Source organism: Squalius cephalus, assembly GCF_949319135.1.
Source record: "Squalius cephalus genome assembly, chromosome: 2".
In the NCBI taxonomy this organism is placed as follows: Eukaryota; Metazoa; Chordata; class Actinopteri; order Cypriniformes; family Leuciscidae; genus Squalius; species Squalius cephalus.
The window spans coordinates 61,703,807-61,723,651 of NC_137123.1; the positions used below are offsets into that span (position 1 = coordinate 61,703,807).

The 19,845-nt window shown below is 37.8% G+C and overlaps 1 protein-coding gene across 1 annotated transcript; it reads right to left on the bottom strand.

Moving 5' to 3' along the window:
• Positions 1–2,093: 2,093 nt before the first annotated feature.
• rap2ab (RAP2A, member of RAS oncogene family b) lies at positions 2,094–17,362 on the bottom strand. Its single transcript, XM_079864114.1, has 2 exons — positions 16,583–17,362; positions 2,094–2,732 (listed from the first exon to the last, which is right to left on the bottom strand). The coding sequence occupies exons 1-2, from the start codon at positions 16,894–16,896 to the stop codon at positions 2,495–2,497; spliced, it is 552 nt and encodes a 183-aa protein (XP_079720240.1). The 5' UTR covers positions 16,897–17,362; the 3' UTR covers positions 2,094–2,494.
• Positions 17,363–19,845: the final 2,483 nt, after the last annotated feature.

Sequence of the window (19,845 nt, forward strand, 5' to 3'; positions counted from 1 at the left end):
CACGAAATACTGTTCCTGCCCGATTCAAAGCTTTTACAGTCTAATCTAAAGCAAGTCCCATGATTGTTTTACTACATTATTACAAAATACATGATTCAGAATTTGCAACATTCTATATCGAAGTGCTAACTGAAAAACCACAACATAATCAGCTGAATATTCCCAGCAGTTTCGTAAATCAAAACGAACACGACGGTACAAAAGAAAAGTGCTTCTCAGGATCCTATTTGGCTTCCTCAAAGAAAATGTCCCTCAAACTGCAACGGGACACACATCGATCCCTCATCGACATCTCAATATCTCAAACTCGGACGTCTGATAGTCCCTCGGAGGAAACGTCCCGTTCGCCGGACGACAGTGGGCCGTTTGGAAGAACAAAACTAGCTCATTCTGGCTCTTTATTAAAGTAATGGCAGTTTAAGACATCGGGTTCTATATGTGCAAACGAAATGAGTCTCGTACGTACGAACAGCGTCAAACTCTGAATGAACGTGTTGAAAACATGCGGAGAAAAGAAAGACTCAAGTATGGTGCATTTTTATAACCCCTTTGACCTTTTGTTTTTTTGTTTCTTGTCAATTAATTTATCACAATTAAAGGGATTTTTCGGAGTAAAATCAACCTAGGGTCCTTTGCACCATGACCTTGAGCCAAACACCCTCCCAGAAGCCTTTTTTCCCTTGGTCGAACATTATTAAAGTTAGAGCTTATTTAGAGATATCAGCCGGATGGCTTAGTGCAGGTGCTAATGGATCCAAGGCTATATTTGGTAAATTACCCCACTAATAATGCCCAGAATGGTACCAAACTTCTACAGTAGTACAAATAGGTTCTGTACTCATAAAACGAGGCATTGGAAAGTTTGTAAGTACATCAGGAGTTTATTTAAATAACACTTGCCTGACGGCTAATGCTACCGCTAACCCGGATGTCGACGTCACTTCCGTGATTTGGGCAAAGCATGTAAAAGTCCTGTCAGAAAGCGATGCATAAGGATGTAGTGTAACGACGCCCAGTTCCAGGAATGCACTAATATTGTGTTGGTAGTACCAGTTTGCAACAATTATTAGTTAACACTAAGTTGTCAACACTTCGGAAAAAATAATAACTCGTCGTTACACTACATCCTTATGATCGCTTTCTGCAGGACTTTTACATGCTTTTCCCAAATCACGGAAGTGACCTCGACGTCCGGGTTAGCGGTAGCATTAGCCATCAGACAAGTGTTATTTAAATAAACTCCTGATGTACTTACAAACTTTCCAATGCCTCGTTTTATGAGTACAGACCCCATTTGTACTACTGTAGAAGTTTGGTACCATTCTAGGCATTATTAGTGCGGTAATTTACGAGATACATCCTTGGATCCATTAGCGCCTGCACTAAACCATCCGGCTGATATCTCTAAATAAGCTCTAACTTTAATAATGTTCAACCAAGGGGAAAAGGCTTCTGGGGGGGTGTTTGGCTCGAGGTCATGGTGCAAAGGACCCTAGGTTGATTTTACTCTGAACCATCCCTTTAAGTCGTTTACACACTGAAGAAAGCTGCGTTTGCAGGAAACATGGGTTCATACGCGGGAAAAATGCACAGTTGAACCCGCCTCACTCGAGATGCCAAGAGCTCGACGGATGCGGAAAAATGAGTTTTCTCAACTTTTATTTGCAGAATTGTCGCAAACAAAGTTTGCATTTTTCATCTACGTCTTTGCAAAGCTCCATTAAAATTAACGGATCTGATGAAGCATTGCCTAAAAGTTACATTTCTCAATATTTTTTTGCACGTTTTTCGTAAACCCTTGCGTTTTGTCATTGCAAAGCATCATTCCAATTCAAATCAATGGATTTGCAGCTAAAATTCTTTGCACAGCTTTTGCAAACCCTTGCGTGTTTTTTTGTGCAATGCACCATTCCCATTGAAATCAATATATCTGAAGCTGTCTAATAGAATTACTCAAGGCTGGTTTGCACAGCTTTCGCAAACCCTAATGTATTTTATCTACGTCTTTGCAAAGCATCATTCCAATTAAAATCAATGGATTTGCAGCATTCCCCAAAAGTTACAATTCTCTACTTTTTTTTTTTTTTTTTTTTGCACAGCTTTCGCAAACCCTTGCGTATTTTTTATTTATTTTTTGCAATGCACCATTCCCATTGAAATCACAAGATCTGAATCTTTGCCTAAATGTTAAATGCATCTAAACTTTTTGTTTGGAACACCCCAACAATACTTTTTTACGATACGTTTTTTCATCTACGTCAACGCAATGCACCATTCCTGTTGAAATCAATGTATTTGCAGCATTGCTTAAAGTTGAATTTTCTCAACTTTTGTTTGCACGCTGCAACATCACTTTTGCATCTTTGCATCGCAGCGTTCCCATGTAAATCAACAGATCGGCAGCGTTCTCCAGTGTGTAGACGGCCTTGACGTGTGCATGAGAACGGATGCACCAGTTTTGCGATGATCTCCATGTGGATCCTGATTGCGAGGGTTATTGTATATTGCAGGAGGAACAGCACGGGTCTTCTTTATCCGGCTGAGAGGCGTAGTCCATCTGCCTCACGATCTCTGAGAACAGTTCGTCCACCATGGTTTTGCTCTTGGCTGATGTCTCCATGAACGGACAGCCCCATTCCTCAGCCAGAGCTTGACCCTCGCTCGACGAAACCTCGCGCTCGTTGTCCAGGTCCACCTTGTTTCCCACGAGGATCACGGGCACACGCTCATACCTGTGAATGCACATGACACGATAATGAGTGAAAGATGTGGCATTTCAGGACTAGAGCAATAACAGTTTCCAAACAGGTTTCCCTGATAGCCCTCCTGCACCTTTGGCTCTCGTCTGCCATTGGTCAGGCAAACGGATAGTCCCGCCCCCAAACTCATGTCATTGGTTGAGTCAACAGTTGACAAAACAGAACAGTGTTGGAAACGAGTCGCAACGTCTAATTCATTCTTCAGGAAGTCAAACTACCAATGACTGACTTATAGTAAACATTAAACTGGAATATGAAAACAAATATTTGACCTCTTTCCCCGCCTATTTTTCGTCGATCCATGTTTCTCCTAATAATTTTAACCACACTTCACCAAAATGGGGTCAAATAATCTGTTATAACATAATATATAAATAATATATAAAAATTATAGTTATAACATTGAATTACTCATAATAATTGAACTAGAAATACAATGACCAAACAAATCTTCTCACCCTGTACAGTGTGCATGCAATTGTCCCTAAACAAATACATAACACTTTCCAACAAGGTTTTATTAAAAAATAGTAAAAAATAAATAAATAAATGTTTTATTCAACCACAATGATCATCATTGGTAAAATGCACCAGTATCTAATGAATAATTTGCTCCAGGTGAAACTGTTCAATGTGTTTTCTTTACCAAGATTGATGGCAGTTAATACGAGAGCACTTCACTTCACTTATTGAACCACCATCCGATACCTGAGGTCAAAATCATTAAAGATGATGCAAGATGATGTATTTGTCTTCTTCAATGGTTCAATGGCAATGGTACACTAGCTCTGTGTGTGTGTGTGTGTGTGTGTGTGTGTGTGTGTGTGTGTGTGTGTGTGTGTGTGTGTGTGTGTGTGTGTGTGTGTGTGTGTGTGTGTGTGTGTGTGTGTGTGTGTGTGTGTGTGCGTGTGTGTGAGGACCAGTTTGAGTTTTAGACCATTGGAGTGAGGACAAAGAGAGTAAAGTGAGGACATTTTGGCCGGTCCTCAGGTTCTGAGACTCTTTAAAGGCCTGTTTGAGGGCCAAGACTTGGTTTTAGGGATAAGGTTACAATGAGGTTTAGGGTCAGGGGTCGGGTTAGGCACTTAGTTGTGATGGGTAAGGTTAGGGTAAGCGGCAAGAGATTGCATTGTGTCAATGAATGTCCTCTTAAAGATAGATGTACAAGAGTGTGTGTGTGTGTGTGTGTGTGTGTGTGTGTGTGTGTGTGTGTGTGTGTGTCGCTGATCCTGGACTGACTCTGAATCATTCCCTCCACAGACTCTGAGTCAGAGCTATTGATCTGTCAGATCCTGCAGCTGAAAAACGAGTGTCTTTAGAGAAGTGTGTTTCCAGGGCTGTTGAGTCATGAAACACACTCCCAGTGTTTAACACAGAGAGCGGAGGAGTATGCGTTTCATATCAGCTCTAAATAAAGGAAGATCATAGTGACTGTAGAGAGTGATGAAGAGTGAAGATCTCAGATCAGCACTGCTCTTTTCCAGCAATCAGGATCATGATCTTCAGACCAAGTATACTGATCAAGTATTAAAGGGATATTTCACCGCTGGAAAGATGAATGTGTATTTAAATTGGGTCATTTATGTAGCAGAAATGTGAAAGTATTTTAGAAGTTGGTGCCTTCTAGACTGAGAAGAGCCAGAAAATGTATTTTTGGCTCATGTGGATGAAAGACAACAACTCCCAGAATGCACTTGCTTCGCTGCCCTACGAGGACACTCCCAAGCCACGCCTACCGGTTACAGAGGGCCGTATCGGGAGAAATGATACAGCTAGGCTACTAGTGACTCGAAACTGAAAGACGGCGTTTTATCGTGAGATCCCCCTATGGGCGGGTTGAAGACATGCGGGACGAGCTCCTCCTACTGGCTGGAGTCTCTCGCCTCTGGACAGAAAAGTCTCAGATGACGATAAAAGACGATTTTTGCGTCATTGGAGGTTTTTTTCCAGACACACAGTACAGAAATCTCTCGTCTCAGGCGGACATGAGGGAGGGAAGCACGGTCACTCGAAAATACTACCGGGTTTCTACTGATACAAACCTTAATGGTCATCTGATGGAGTTTTTCGGTTCCTTGCCACTGTTGCCTTTGGCTTGCTCAGTTGGGGATATTTAATTTAATATTTAATTTAATTAATCAATCAACAATACTATTGATCAGCATTACCAAACGTGGACGTTTTCCACTAGAAACAAACATTGATGTATTATTTTAATTTAATACTGTGAAGCTGCTTTGATACAATCTGTATTGTGAAAAGCGCTATATAAATAAACTTGACTTGACTTGACTTGACTTAATGCTAATCGGTGAAGTATCCCTTTAAGTATATCGACATAAGATGAAATATTGTCTGTACTGCCGCTCAAAAATTTGGGCTCAGTATTAAATTGATCACATTAAAGACATTTATAATGTTGCAAAATATTCTATTTCAAATAAACTTACTATTCATCAAAGAATCCTGAAATTTGGAATCCTGAAACTGTTTTCAACATTGTTAATAATCATAAATGCAGCAAATCAGCATATTAGAGTGATTTCTGAAGGATCATGTGACACTGAAGACTGGAGTAATGATGCTGAAAACTCAGCTTTGTTCACAGGATATAAATTACATTTTAAAATATATTCAAATAGAAAGCAGTTAATCGAAATTGTAAAAATATTTCACAATTTTTACTGTATTTCTTTTATCAAATAAACGCAGCCTTGGTGAGCAGAAGAGAGTTCTTTCAAAAACATTAAACCAACCCCAAACTTTTGAATGGTAGTGTATATGAAGAGTTCAGATGCAAAAGCTTCTTAGTGCCATCTGAAATTTTCTTCTAGAATGATCATTTTTATCAAGCTCACATATTTTAGTTCAGTAATTTCACTTAAATAGCAATGAAAATTACCTATTAATTGTCATTTAAGTGAAACTACTGAACTTAAATATACTTGATAAAAATGATCATTCTAGAAGAAAATTTCAGATGGCACTAAGAGGCTTTTGCATCTGAACTCTTCATATATACACAGTATATATATAAATGTTAATACTCTGTAAATACAGTGATTCTGTGAGTAGTGAATGCCAGCAGTGATGTTTAACAGGAGCAGGAGTTCAGTGGTGACAGCAGGGCTTCTGGAGCTCGCTGGTGTTTGATTGACACTGCTCAGCATTATTTATGAAGCACCAGACAATCTCGTCTCGTTCTGCAATGGCAATGAGCATCATTCACATCATGTTATCACATCTAGCATTTCACCAGCCTCAGCTAATGTTCCTCGACACACTAGCGGGACGTTGTGGAGCGGGAGTGTGAACGGTGAGTGGGAGGTAAGAGGCACAGATGAAATGTCATCTATTGGTGGCGAGCAGGAGAAACGCTATTTATAGCCTGACTGACACAAGGGACGTCTGAAGTCTGAGTCTGAGTCTGAGTTCGACGCATGTTTGAGCAGGTCTGGGAGAGACTGTGTCATACTCATGAACATATGCTGCTTCAGCTCGTGTGTGTGATGGTGTTCACCATGTGGGAAACCCAGACTTGTAAGTTGAAAGCTTGTCATTGAACGAATTATGATGGAAATTAACTGTTATTTTGAATGCTGTACATTCAGTTTGTACACATTTTAAGCACTGCTGATGAAGAATAGCAATAAAGCTGGCAGAGAGAAATATTACATATTCAGGCAGTTTATGAAGCGACACGTTCAGCGAAGTGAACTACTCTCCTCAAAACAAATATCCCATCAGTCTCAGCTTCAGCCCGACTCACACATCTAATGTCTGCGTTTAGTTTCATAAGCGCTCTAAGAAAGATTCCTGCATGATTTTAATTATAATTATCATAGTTATTAAAAAACAAATATGTAACTGTTATGTTTTTAAATATCTGTGTATATACAGTATATACACACACACACACACACACAATTATTATAATATACATACATAATATTGTGATTTTAATTCATTTTAATTATTTAAAATGATTTCCTAATATTAAAATAATTTGAGATATATATTCCATAATATATATATATATATATACAGTGCCCTCCACAATTATTGAACCCCCTGGTAAATATGATAAAAATTGGCTGTAAAAAATAAATCTGCATCGATTATCCTTGTGATCTTTCATTCAAAAAATGTGCAAAATTCTAACCTTTCATTGAAGTAAAAGAATTGAAAGTGGGGGGAAATCACATTATGAAATAAATGTTTTTCTCCAAAACATGTTGGCCACAATTATTGAAACCCCTAGAATTTTTTACGAGTAAAATATCTCTGAAGTATATTCCCATTAATATTTACCTTTTTTAGTACACCAGGGTGACTAGGAACATGAAATTGTCCAGCTATGACTTCGTGTTTCACAGGAGTTTAAATATGAGGAAACACAAAGGCCAAATCCCCTTAATCATCCATCACAATGAGTAAAACCACAGAATATAGTTCTGATGTGCAGCAAAAGATTGTTAAGCATCACAAACTAGAAAGTGGCTGTAAGACAATAGCTAAAGAATTGAAAATCCCCATTTTGACCATCAGGGCAATAATTAAGAAGTTATAACCAACTAAAGATGTTATGAATCTGCCAGGAAAAGGACGTGTGTCTATATTGTCTTAATGCACGGTGAGGAGGAAAGTTTGAGTGGCCAAAGACTCTCCAAGGATCACAGATGGAGAATTGCAGAGATTAGTTGAGTCTTAGGGTCAGAAAGCCTAAAAAAAAAATTATCAAACAACCCCTACATCCCCACATGTTGTTTGGGAGGGTTTAAAAAAAAAACTCCTCGCTCATCCAAAAACAAATTCCAGCAAATTTAATTGTCAGACACGACTGGATCTTCAAACAACACAGGGTTCTGTGGTCAGATGAGACTAAAACAGAGCTTTTTGGCAGCAAACACACTAGATGGGTTTGGTGAACACAAGGATAAAAAGTACCCCATGTGTACAATTTAATATACCATTGGATCTTTAATGTTGTGGGCCTATTTTTCTGCTGGAGGTGCTGGACTTCTTGTTCAGATACATGGCATTGTGGATTCTATCAAATATCAACAGATAAAAAATCAAAACCTGACGCCTTCTGCTAGAAATCTTATAATGGGCCGTGGTTGGATCTTCCATCAGGACAACGATCCAAAACAAACATCAAAATCAAAACAAAAATTTGTTGTGGAGCACAAAATGAAGCTTCTGCCATGACCGTCTCAGTCCCCTGACCTGATGAGTGGGCTGAACTGAAGAGGAGAAGCACCAACATGGACTTGTGAATCTGAAGGATCTGGAGAGATTCTGTATGGAGGAATGGTCTCTGATCTCTTGTCAGTTATTCTCCAAACTCATCAGGCATTATAGGAGAAGACTCAGAGCTGTTATCTTGGCAAAAGGAGATTGCAAAAAGTATTTAATGAAAGGGTTTCAATAATTGTGGCCAACGTGTTTTGGAGAAAAACATTTATTTCATAATGTGATTTTCCCCCCACTTTCAATTCTTTTACTTCAATGAAAGGTTAGAATTTTGCACATTTTTTGAATGAAAGATCACAAGGATAATCGATGCAGATTTATTTTTTACAGCCAATTTTGATCATATTTACCAGGGGGTTCAATAATTGTGGAGGGCACTGTATATATATACAGTAAAAAAAAATATATATATATATTAAAATTAAATACATATCAAACTAATCTAAAATGATTAAAATGAATAAAAACTAATTAAATTAAGAATACTATATATATATATAAATTATTTTTTTAAATTCATTATATTATATATATTTGTGCTGTCAAAACGATTAATCGCGATTAATCGCATCTAACAAAAGTTTGTGTATATACAGTATGCATGTATATATATTATTATACTTATATATATGTGTGTGAGTGTGCATGTCTGTATATATAGATGCGATTAATTGCAATTAATCGATTTGACAGGCCAAATAAATATAATATTTTAATTTTATAATTTATAAATAAATACATAAATATATATATATATATATATATATATATATATATATATATAAGCAAACTGTTGTTGTTGTTCTTCAGTTTCCTAATGCTGCTTGGCGACATTTTCCACAATGTCATGCCATGCATTATCATCTTAATGTCTAAGTGATTAAAATGATTTAATACAGTGACAAGATAACAAACACAGAAGCACTAGTTAAGTGAATGTAATTACCCTGGAGTTTAACGAAGCGCGAGCCTTTCATGACCCAAACATCTATTAGAAGATCATTGAAGCATGAGCGTCGGCTCTTAAAGACTGACCGCAGAGATTATGATGAATCCATGAGCTGCACATGCAGATGACAAGGTGCATTTACCAGTTTAGTATCTGACAGCGGCTCAATAGCTAATTATTCTTTCATGTTACTGCACGAATGCATTGCTTATTGCCTGAAACCACGCGTCACGGCACACGCATTAGACTGAACCACACTGGGGTCATTTACAATCAAATAATGCAATGCATCAAATAGATTTAATCATGCACTTTAATGATGGAAATGGCTAAAGTTTATTAGTGTTGCTTTAGCTTGATTCGCTACAGGAATTAAGCAAGTCAAGTAAAAATAAAAAAAAGTGCCAAATGCAATTTATAGAGAGGAACTGTTTCGAGTGTGAAATGATTGTGATGAGGCACTGAGGGATTTAAAACACTTGATTTCACTGTCCGTCTGTCAGAAAGTGACGGCTGCATTGCTCTGTCCAACGCATTGAAGTCCTCGCCGGCGCAGTTGCCCAGTAACGGTTCGACCCCCGGCGCTTAGAAACACAAAAACAGATGTGATGTCTCCAGAGACCCTGCTGGAAGCAATGCATGCTGGGATGCTTTTGGCCAGAAATGCTGGTCAGGCCACACGCTGATTCAGAGTGAAACAAAGGAACCTAGTTGTTAATGAAAACAAAAAAGGGAACTTTTTTTTTTTTTTTCAAAGATCCCAAAATAAAGATGTCTGTCAGAAATTAAAGGCTGAGTAAAGTCCAAACAGACTGAACGAGACACAATGTTCAGAAACTAAACTGCTGGAAGAGTATAGAACATTAAAAAGGATAAAACAACATCAAAGATTAAATCATTTTGTTCCGTTTCCTGTGTTTGACGTGTTTAGTTCCGTTTCCTGTTTCATGTGTTTATTTCCGTTTCCTGTTTCATGTGTTTAGTTCCGTTTCCTGTTTCATGTGTTTAGTTCCGTTTCCTGTTTCACATATTTAGTTCTGTTTCCTGTTTCACGTGTGTTTAGTTCTGTTTCCTGTTTCATGTGTTTAGTTCCGTTTCTTGTGTTTAGTTCTGTTTCCTGTTTCATGTGTTTAGTTCCGTTTCTTGTGTTTAGTTCCGTTTCCTGTTTCATGTGTTTAGTTCTGTTTCCTGTTTCATGTGTTTAGTTCCGTTTCTTGTGTTTAGTTCCGTTTCCTGTTTCATGTGTTTAGTTCTGTTTCTTGTTTAACGTGTGTTTAGTTCCGTTTCCTGTTTCACATGTGTTTAGTTCCGTTTCCTGTTTCAGGTGTGTTTAGTTCCGCTTCCTGTTTCACGTGTGTTTAGTTCCGTTTCCTGTTTCATGTGTTTAGTTCCGTTTCTTGTGTTTAGTTCCGTTTCCTGTTTCATGTGTTTAGTTCCGTTTCCTGTTTAACGTGTGTTTAGTTCCGTTTCCTGTTTCACGTGTGTTTAGTTCCATTTCCTGTTTCACGTGTGTTTAGTTTTAGCGGCCCCTAATTTAATAACAAATGATCGTTGCGACGGAAGCAAATCAATCAAAACTAACTTTAGATGGAAAATAACTTAACTCTGCTATAAAGCCAAAACAATCTCTGTTACCTTAAATTATACGCTTATTTCTGTGAAGCTGCTTTGAAACAATCTACGTTGTTAAAAGCGCTATATAAATGAAGATGACTTGACTTGACTAGTTCCGTTTCCTGTTTAACGTGTGTTTAGTTCCATTTCCTGTTTCACGTGTGTTTAGTTCTGTTTCCTGTTTCACGTGTTTAGTTCTGTTTCCTGTTTCACGTTTAGTTCCGTTTCCTGTTTAACGTGTGTTTAGTTCTGTTTCCTGTTTAACGTGTGTTTAGTTCCGTTTCCTGTTTAACGTGTGTTTAGTTCTGTTTCCTGTTTAACGTGTGTTTAGTTCTGTTTCCTGTTTCACATGTTTAGTTCTGTTTCCTGTTTCACGTGTGTTTAGTTCCGTTTCCTGTTTAACGTGTGTTTAGTTCCGTTTCCTGTTTCACATGTTTAGTTCTGTTTGAGTTTCAGTTTCAGTTAGATACCTTGGTTATTCATTGATTGATTATCAGTTTCACCTGTGGATTGTTTCATTGATTGGTTTGTTTGGTCTATTTAAGCCTGTTCTTTGTCAGTTCAGTTCTGAGGGTTTTGAGTTTTGGTTAATAAAGATTTAATAAAGTCCCTGAAACGCCTCCATTGTAGTCTTGAGTTTTCTTCCAGGAACGAACACGTCACAATATTCCTCATTTAAATAATTAATATGCAGAATAAAGGGGCGGGGCCTGGTTGAGTTAGTTAGTAGTGTGCTGAAACTGGCGGTTATGGTAAGGGGCGGGACATTTCCCAAACACGCTCGAAGCACTCGACCAATCACAACACACTGATCCAGCCGACCAATCAGAGCACAGTGTCCTTTTCAGAAGGAGGGGCTTCATAGAGACAGGAAGTAAACAGAGCGTTACTGACAGACTGGGAAGAGAGGAGCCGCAAAAATGGCAAATATGGGGAAAATAATCAACATTCAAGCAGGAAAACCTGTTCTAGTAGAGCCTGAAACAACATCAAGACTTTGATAAAGGGCATAATAGGTTGTATTTAAATAGTATAAAGTACCTGAACTGATGTGAAAATACAAGCGCTATACATCAAGTAAAAGGTCACAGTGCAAGTAAAAGGTAGAAAAGTAGCCAAACCAATTTTAAAGTCGTACAACATACATAATCACCCTCGGTGTAGAGAAATAGAGGAAATCTTCTCTTCAGAGTGAAACACAAATGAAGACAGATGAGTTCATGTTAATACGCCGCAGCTTTGCTCGCGGTCGCAGCGGTGCAGTGGAGCGAACAGTAAATTGGAGCAGGTTAAAAAGCAATCATCATCTTCAGCGGCCTTCCCGTTCCCTACACACTCTCTCCAGGACACGCTTTTCCATGTGTTTCAGAGCTAGGAGAACAGCAAAAACACTCCCGCAAAACTGATTTCAGATGAGTGTGAAATGTCAATGTCTATGGACTCAAACAGCAGGTTTCCCTCAGGAACACAATCTCATCTTCCAAGAAGGAAGGTCTCGTGGGACACAGTTACACCCTCATCCAATCCACGATCACAACATTTACTTTACAAAGCTGGGATTACACACGCTGTTGCATTAAAAACGCCTAAATGCAATCAGATATGAAACAGAAGTTGTAATGACTACAGGAAATCATAAACCAATGCACAGGTAAAGTACATTTATAATGTTACAAAAGAAATACTGTTCATTTGAACCTTCTATTCATCAAATAATCTTGAAAAATAAAAATATATCACCGTTTCCCCAAAAATATGAAGTTTTCAACATTGATAATGTTTCTCGAGCATCAAATCATCATATTAGAGTGATTTCTGAAGGATCATGTGACACTGAAGACTGGAGTAATGATGCTGAAAATTCAGCTTTGATCACAGGATATAAATTATACTTTACTATATATTCACATAGAAAACAGTTATTTTAAATTTTAATAATATTTCACTATTTTTACTGTTTTTTTTTTTTTTTTTTAAATGCAGTCTTGGTGAGCAGAAGACTTCTTTCAAAGCACATACAATTAATATAATAAATGTTATATAAGTTCTGTCTGAATGTCATTAACACATTTATGCATTTCCTTCAAATTAATTCCATAATGCTTTTATATATACGCATTAGCATAACACATTTTACAACATGTAAATGCTTTCACAGAATTGCACACATTTAGTATGGCAGATTCTGTGAAGCAGCGCACAGATTGTGTGTGGGCCGTGTGTTTAAACACCTGCTGTAGCTTAATTGAATACATGGATGTGTTTTTTAATCTAAATTCATTGAAGAGTGTTTCACATTAGACGGAAAGCAGAAGAGCGACGGGTCCGCCCACATTTCCTCTTCCCAGGGTCTCGCTGCCAAAAGTCCAGCAAGTCTTTGGGTTAGTGCGCGCTAATGCACTTGTGATGTTTCTCTGGCTTCCACCGGCACACAATCTCATTTATATTGTGGTGAGTGTGCAAATCTCACCAGCGTTACTGTAGTTATCATCAGCCGTCTCAGCATGTGTCTGCAGATTAACAACCTGTGCCAGAGCTTCACATATCTTTCTGCAGGTTCTGGCAGAAAACCGTGCCAATTCAATTCATAATGCGAGAGATAAAGCTGCAAAAAAATATAATGTGCTTAATGGCGGGAATCTCAACATGAACTTCAACCTTCCCTCAGACCCGATTTATGTGTTTCTTTAATGCATTTTTACTTAAAGTGATTTCACAGAGTTGTGCAAGTGTCATATCTCATATATCGCTCAGCACTACAATTCATTTATTTAATAATGCATTTATTTGTTTATTTAGCAAGTAAGACGCGTAAATGCACAGTTGCTACAATTGCTGAACCCCAACATGCACAAAAATAACTAAATATGGGCTATGCTTCATCCTTTATAAACTATTCTGCACCAGATCAGTCCAAGCGCAAGTTACAAAAGACTTTCAGGATGTTCTGCATCAAAGATGACAAGTTGCTGCATGCAAATATATGGAAGCTTGTTTCCGTCACAGAATAACACATTTTAAAAGATAATTGCGACTTTTTATATCACAATTGCGAGTTTACATCTCACAATTCTGACTTTATTTCTCAGAATTGCGAGATATAAAGTCAGAATTGCGAGATATAAAGTCGCAATTGCGTGAAATAAAGTCAGAATTGCGAGATATAAAGTCAGAATTGCGAGATATAAAGTCAGAATTGCGAGATATAAAGTCAGAATTGCGAGATATAAAGTCGCAATTGCGTGAAATAAAGTCAGAATTGCGAGATATAAAGTCGCAATTGCGTGAAATAAAGTCAGAATTGCGAGATATAAAGTCGCAATTGCGTGAAATAAAGTCGCAACTGCGTGTTATAGTCAGAATTGCGTGAAATAGTCACTATTGTGTCTTATAAAGTCAGAATTCTGACTTTTTTTCTCGCAATTGCGACTTTATATCACGCAATTCTGACTTTATAACACATAATTGCGAGTTTATAACTCGCAATTCTGACATCTTTTCTCACAATTGTGAGAAATAAAGCCCAATTCTAAGGGAAAAAAAGATTCAGAATAGTTTATATCTCATAATTCTGACTTTATAACACGCAATTGCGACTTTATATCATGCAATTCTGACTTTATATCTCCCAATTGCGTATTATAAAGTCAGACTTGCGAGATATAAACATGCAATTCTGAGAAAAAAAGTCTGAATTTCAAGTATATTTCTCGCAATTGCAAGTTTATATCTCATAATTCTGACTTAACACACAATTGCGACTTTATATCACGCAATTCTGAGATAAACAGTCAGAATTGTGAGATTAAAAAGTCGCAATTACCTTTTTTATTATTCACTCTGTGGCGGAAACAAGCTTCCATACAAAATCGTGCATGCAAAAAAACAACTTTTTATATATATTTTCAGGGAACTGTGCATTGATGTCATGACTTGATTACTGTGGTAAAGTGTCCGGTTACTGACCGCCACTAAACCTCTCCACTATTGTTCATAATGACTCCATCAGGCAATTTTTAAGTGTGCTTTTGCTATTCAAATGCAACAGTTGCTGTATTTGTCACGATCAACCACACACATCCGAATAGACAGAAAATGGCAGAAGACATAAAGTGCATAAATAAGAGCTTTTTAAAAGCTTTTCTCACTCAAGGTTCTGACAGGATAATTCAGGCCTTTCAGGTTTTGCAGCTTCAGTGATGAATCTTTTGTCTCTTTGTGCTTTACCTCACGCTCGCTTTATAATTGTTCTGTAGGTCCTGTTTATGAAAGCAGTGTGTGTTCAAACCTTTTTTAAGAGTCAATGTGGAAAAAAACACAAACAATACAGCATCTGTTTCTAGGCCTGAGGTTAAACTACGGAAAGATTATAACAGACGCTGCCTCCCGTTGGACTTATTATTAACGGCACTGTCATATTATTCCACACACACACACACACACACACACACACACACACACACACACACACACACACACACACACACACACACACACACACACACACACACACACACACAGTGTTTCCATGTTCTTAACTGGGAAAACCTTGGAAAGTTCACCTCGCTCAGAGAAGACAAACTACCGGCTTTACAGACTCATCGGTACCATGGTAAAATTAGGGTTCTTTAATACAGTGTGTAACATGATACAGAATAATTACTACATTTATATAACACTTACAAACAAAGTACTGTGACAGTACCCTGGTAAAATGATGGTATAAGACGCTAATACCATGGTACTTTACATATTTACCATAGTACATGTCAAAAAAACATGGTAATACCGTGGTTTTCTGTCTTTTTTTACCTTTTTGTTTTTACCTTGCATTTACAAGAAAGAACTGTGGCAGAAACATGGTAAAATGACCGTATAACATGCTATTAATACCATGGCACTTCAATATTTACCATAGTACATGTACACTGTTTTTACCTCAAAGTACTTAAGTACACGGTAAAAATGATGGCAATGCCATGGCTCTTTAATAAAGTGTGTATACAATGGTATTGAATGATTGTCATATTAATATGTGTCATAAAAATGTGATTATAAAAAAGTACTGTGGTAGTACCATGGTAAAATTAAAGTATCACAAGCTACTTTAATATTTGCATGGTACATGCCATTATTTTCTGTGTTTATTGCTATTCTCCTTGAATTTACAAAAAACTATTGTGGCAATGTCATGGTAAAATGACAAGCTAATACCATGGTACTTTAATATGTACCATGGCAAAACATGGTATGACCAACTTGACAATGACAAAAACACTGTGGAAGTACGGTAATTGTATGGTATCATGGGGTTTGTCAATGTGCTTCAAAGAAATACTATGATCTGCACATCACGGAGTTCAACTAGAGTTAAAATGATGGTGTGGTAATATGATATTTCCATCATTGATTATTGCAATACAATGCAGTGATTTTGTCCAAGAGGTTCTTTAATACAGTGTGTATACAATGGTATTGAATGATTATCATACTAATATAAGTCATAAAAAGGTGCTTATAAAAAGTACTGTGGTAATACCATGGTAAAATGAAAGTATCACAAGCTGCTTTAATATTTGCATGGTAGATGCCATTATTATCTGTAGGTTTATTGCTATTCTCTTTGAATATACACAAAAAAAAAAAAAAAAAAATATTGTAGCAGTGTCATGGTAAAATGATAGTATTGATACTATATATGCACATCATGGAGTTCAACTAGTGTTAAAATGATGGTACTAGGTGGTAATACCATGGTACCTCAAAGAATACCATTGTATTCATATCCATCATTGATTATTGCAATACAATGCAGTGATTTTGTCTAAAGGAGACTCGATCGCGTCTCTTACCTCTAAACTGACAAGCTAATACCATGGTACTTTAATGTGTACCATGGCAAAACATGGTACGAACAACTGTAACAATACGGTACCTCAAAGAATGCCATGCTAGCCTATTCCCATCATTGATTGCAATGCAATGCAGTGGTTTAGTCGCTTACCTCTTGACCCGGATGATCTGGTCTCTCATGGGCTTGATGTCCTGGAAGCTTTGCTGGTTGACGAGGCTGTAGACCAGGATGAAGCCCTGGCCGTTCTTGATGTACAGGTCCCGCATGGACGCGAACTGCTCGGTACCGGCCGTGTCCAGGATCTCCAGCACCGACGGCGACGAGTCCACCTCGATCTCCTTACGGTAGAAGTCTTCGATGGTCGGGTCGTACTTCTCGATGAAGGTCCCGGTCACGAACTGGACCGTGAGCGCAGATTTCCCGACCCCTCCACTGCCGAGCACCACCACCTTATACTCGCGCATTGCGCACAGAACCGAACCGAGTGACGCGCGTGAAGGAACCAGCTAACAGTGTCCGAGCCGATCAGAAGCGATGGGAAACTTGCATTGAATATCGCAGAAGTCGAGCAGACCAGAAGCCATGGCTGGCTGTGTTACACTCACCATAGAGACAAATAACAGAAGCGCGCAAAGAGCCAACGCGCGGGCTTCATGGCATCCGTAACCATGTAGAAGAGCCAGAACCCGACAGATGCGTGAAGAAGAAATCACCTCTGTGCGTGCATACAAGCGCTGAACACATCACGCGTCCCCTCCCTGACGCATCCCAGAATAGAAGATGCACACTATTCTGCATCTTACAGCATCTTCAACCGCCATACTCTCGGGTGGAGACCTTCTGAAGCCAGAACACACCGTCTCGGAGCGAGGATAGGAGTTTTATAGCGGATTGATGCTGTGAGCGTTCAATGGGCGCGGAGGAGTTCGACAAACCACGCCCACTGTTCTTAATAAGGCAATGGTTGAGAGAGGTGGGCGGGACTTCCGCTTTTAACTCCGGCGCGGTTGGTTCTAGGATGAGTTGAGCGACCAATGAGAGGCGGCGCAGGGGGCGTGTCAATAAATGATGCTGTTCCTATGGCAACAGTGCGTCGCCTGCATCAGCACCTGAAATAGAAAGCAACAGGGATGCGGCCATTGTGTGTGTGTGTGCACTGATGGAGGCCGCGAGTCTGCAGTGTTCATCAAACTATTACAATACTTCAATTCATTACATCTGCAGGATTACTGTACTTCATCAACATGTTCTGCTAACGACAAAGGTTCATTTTAAACACTATATTTTAAAAATGCCACTTTATATATATACACACACACACACACAAATGGCATTCATACATATTTCAGGAAGTCTTTATGTAATCCAGGCCCATACAGAGGAATATTGTGCAGTTCTTACCTCTTCATAAATGATCCATCTCCACATGTCAAGGAATACAGCTTTCATAAGAAGGGCTCGAGTTACATCAGATGTATAAAGCATCAGCAGTTCACTGGGTTTAAATCCAGACAAGTTTTGTACAAGTACTAAATTGTCCAAATAAATCACATGAAATGAAACCGCTAAAGGCACACCTTCAGAAAAATGTTTATTAAACATTGATGGAGCAACAGATTTTGTTTGAAAATAAATCATAAAAGTGGTTTATTTAGTTTAATAATCGTATGAGGTGGCGACACACACACACACACACACACACACACACACACACACACACACACACACACACACACACACACACACACACACACACACACACACACACACACACACACACACACACACACACACACACACACAGGGTATAAAACCAGCACAGGGCAAATGACACTATACTTTATAACAACATGTTTTTTAATTAAGTCTAAGTTAATACTTATTCAAAACAACCACTTTAGCAAAGTTTGTGCTATTTTCGGTTTATTTTGACAAATAAAATAAAAATCATTATTCTTCAATAAATATACTGTCATTAAAATATTTGCATATTATTTTCATACAAACAAAATTATTTTAAAAAGTAAAGATTTTGAAAGCATTGAATGAGATCCCATAATATAATAATTTAATATAGATTTGCAGTAGTAACAATATTTTAGTATATGATATGATTAATATATATTTTAAATATGATGGTTTCATTAGAAATATGATTATCTCTAAGGTGGACACCTTAATATATGATATTTACCATCAAACCATTCTCATGTCAACAAATGGAAAAGTCAGTCGGCTGTTTATTATCATGTTAATTATTGTATTATTACTACCATAAATACCATACTTTTACATATTCTTCTGCTATTGAAAAACTGTTGCTTTAATTACCTTGAACAAAACTGAAAATCATTAACAAGACCTTTGTCTCAAAATACATTCAATAACTTTAGCGATTCTCATTTGCTACTTAAATCTACAACATTTTTAAAAACATTAAATCTGAGATCAGCCAAATTCTATAAATATCCTATGAATATGCAAATGAGCCCCGCCTCCACTCACTCGCTCAGCTCAGAGATCCACTGGTTGACGATCACACGTTGATCTGATTGGTTACAAGGTAGTTTGTGACGTCAGAAACACCAGCGATTTCAAAGCGTGTTTTTGGTTCACTGCAGTTTTAAGGAGGAAATACTCAGCAATGCTGTCGACTTATGAATTTTGCATATGTTAAAGCTTATTAAAAACACCACAGACATATAAACAACATTAAAAGCTCGATTTTCACCACAGAAAATCCCTTTCTATTAAAAGTGCTGAGCTGAATTTTTGTGCCATCTAGTGGTTTAAACGAGAATAAAGTCAAAAGCGTCTTTAGCCCGTTGTTCTCTAACATTTGCTCACCTAGTGACTTTCCAGTCCTGTGTGACTTTTATTCTTCAGTGCAACACAGTTATTTTCCAAGCAATTAAAATCAATGCACTTCAAAAAAGGACCATAAAAGCATCAGAAAAGTATGTAAACAGGGTTGGAACGTCATAAACATTTTGCAACAACTATTCGTTCCTAGAGTAACACAATTAATACAAGATCACTCAGTTTTAAATATCATGTTTTAATGCCCTACCATGTTAAAAGGGTGGAATGAGATGATAATACTATTATGGTCACAATATTCATTTAGCGTAGTATTTCCGTCACACACAATTTTATCAGTAAAAAGACAATTGGGAGACAGAAAATTTCAATTTGTTTGATGCATTTTCCCTTCTGTGCAAAAAGACGATGGAAACTGTGTTAGCCATTTCAAAAAACATGATATTACCATTGTACTTGTTCAGGGTTTTATGAAGGCAAATTTAATATTTTATAAAGACTTCTTTAAATCCAAGTAAAGAAAATGTAAGGGATAAATTGAAGAGAACACAATATGTTAATATGTTCTTTAAGCGAGAAACACCGAGTCTAAG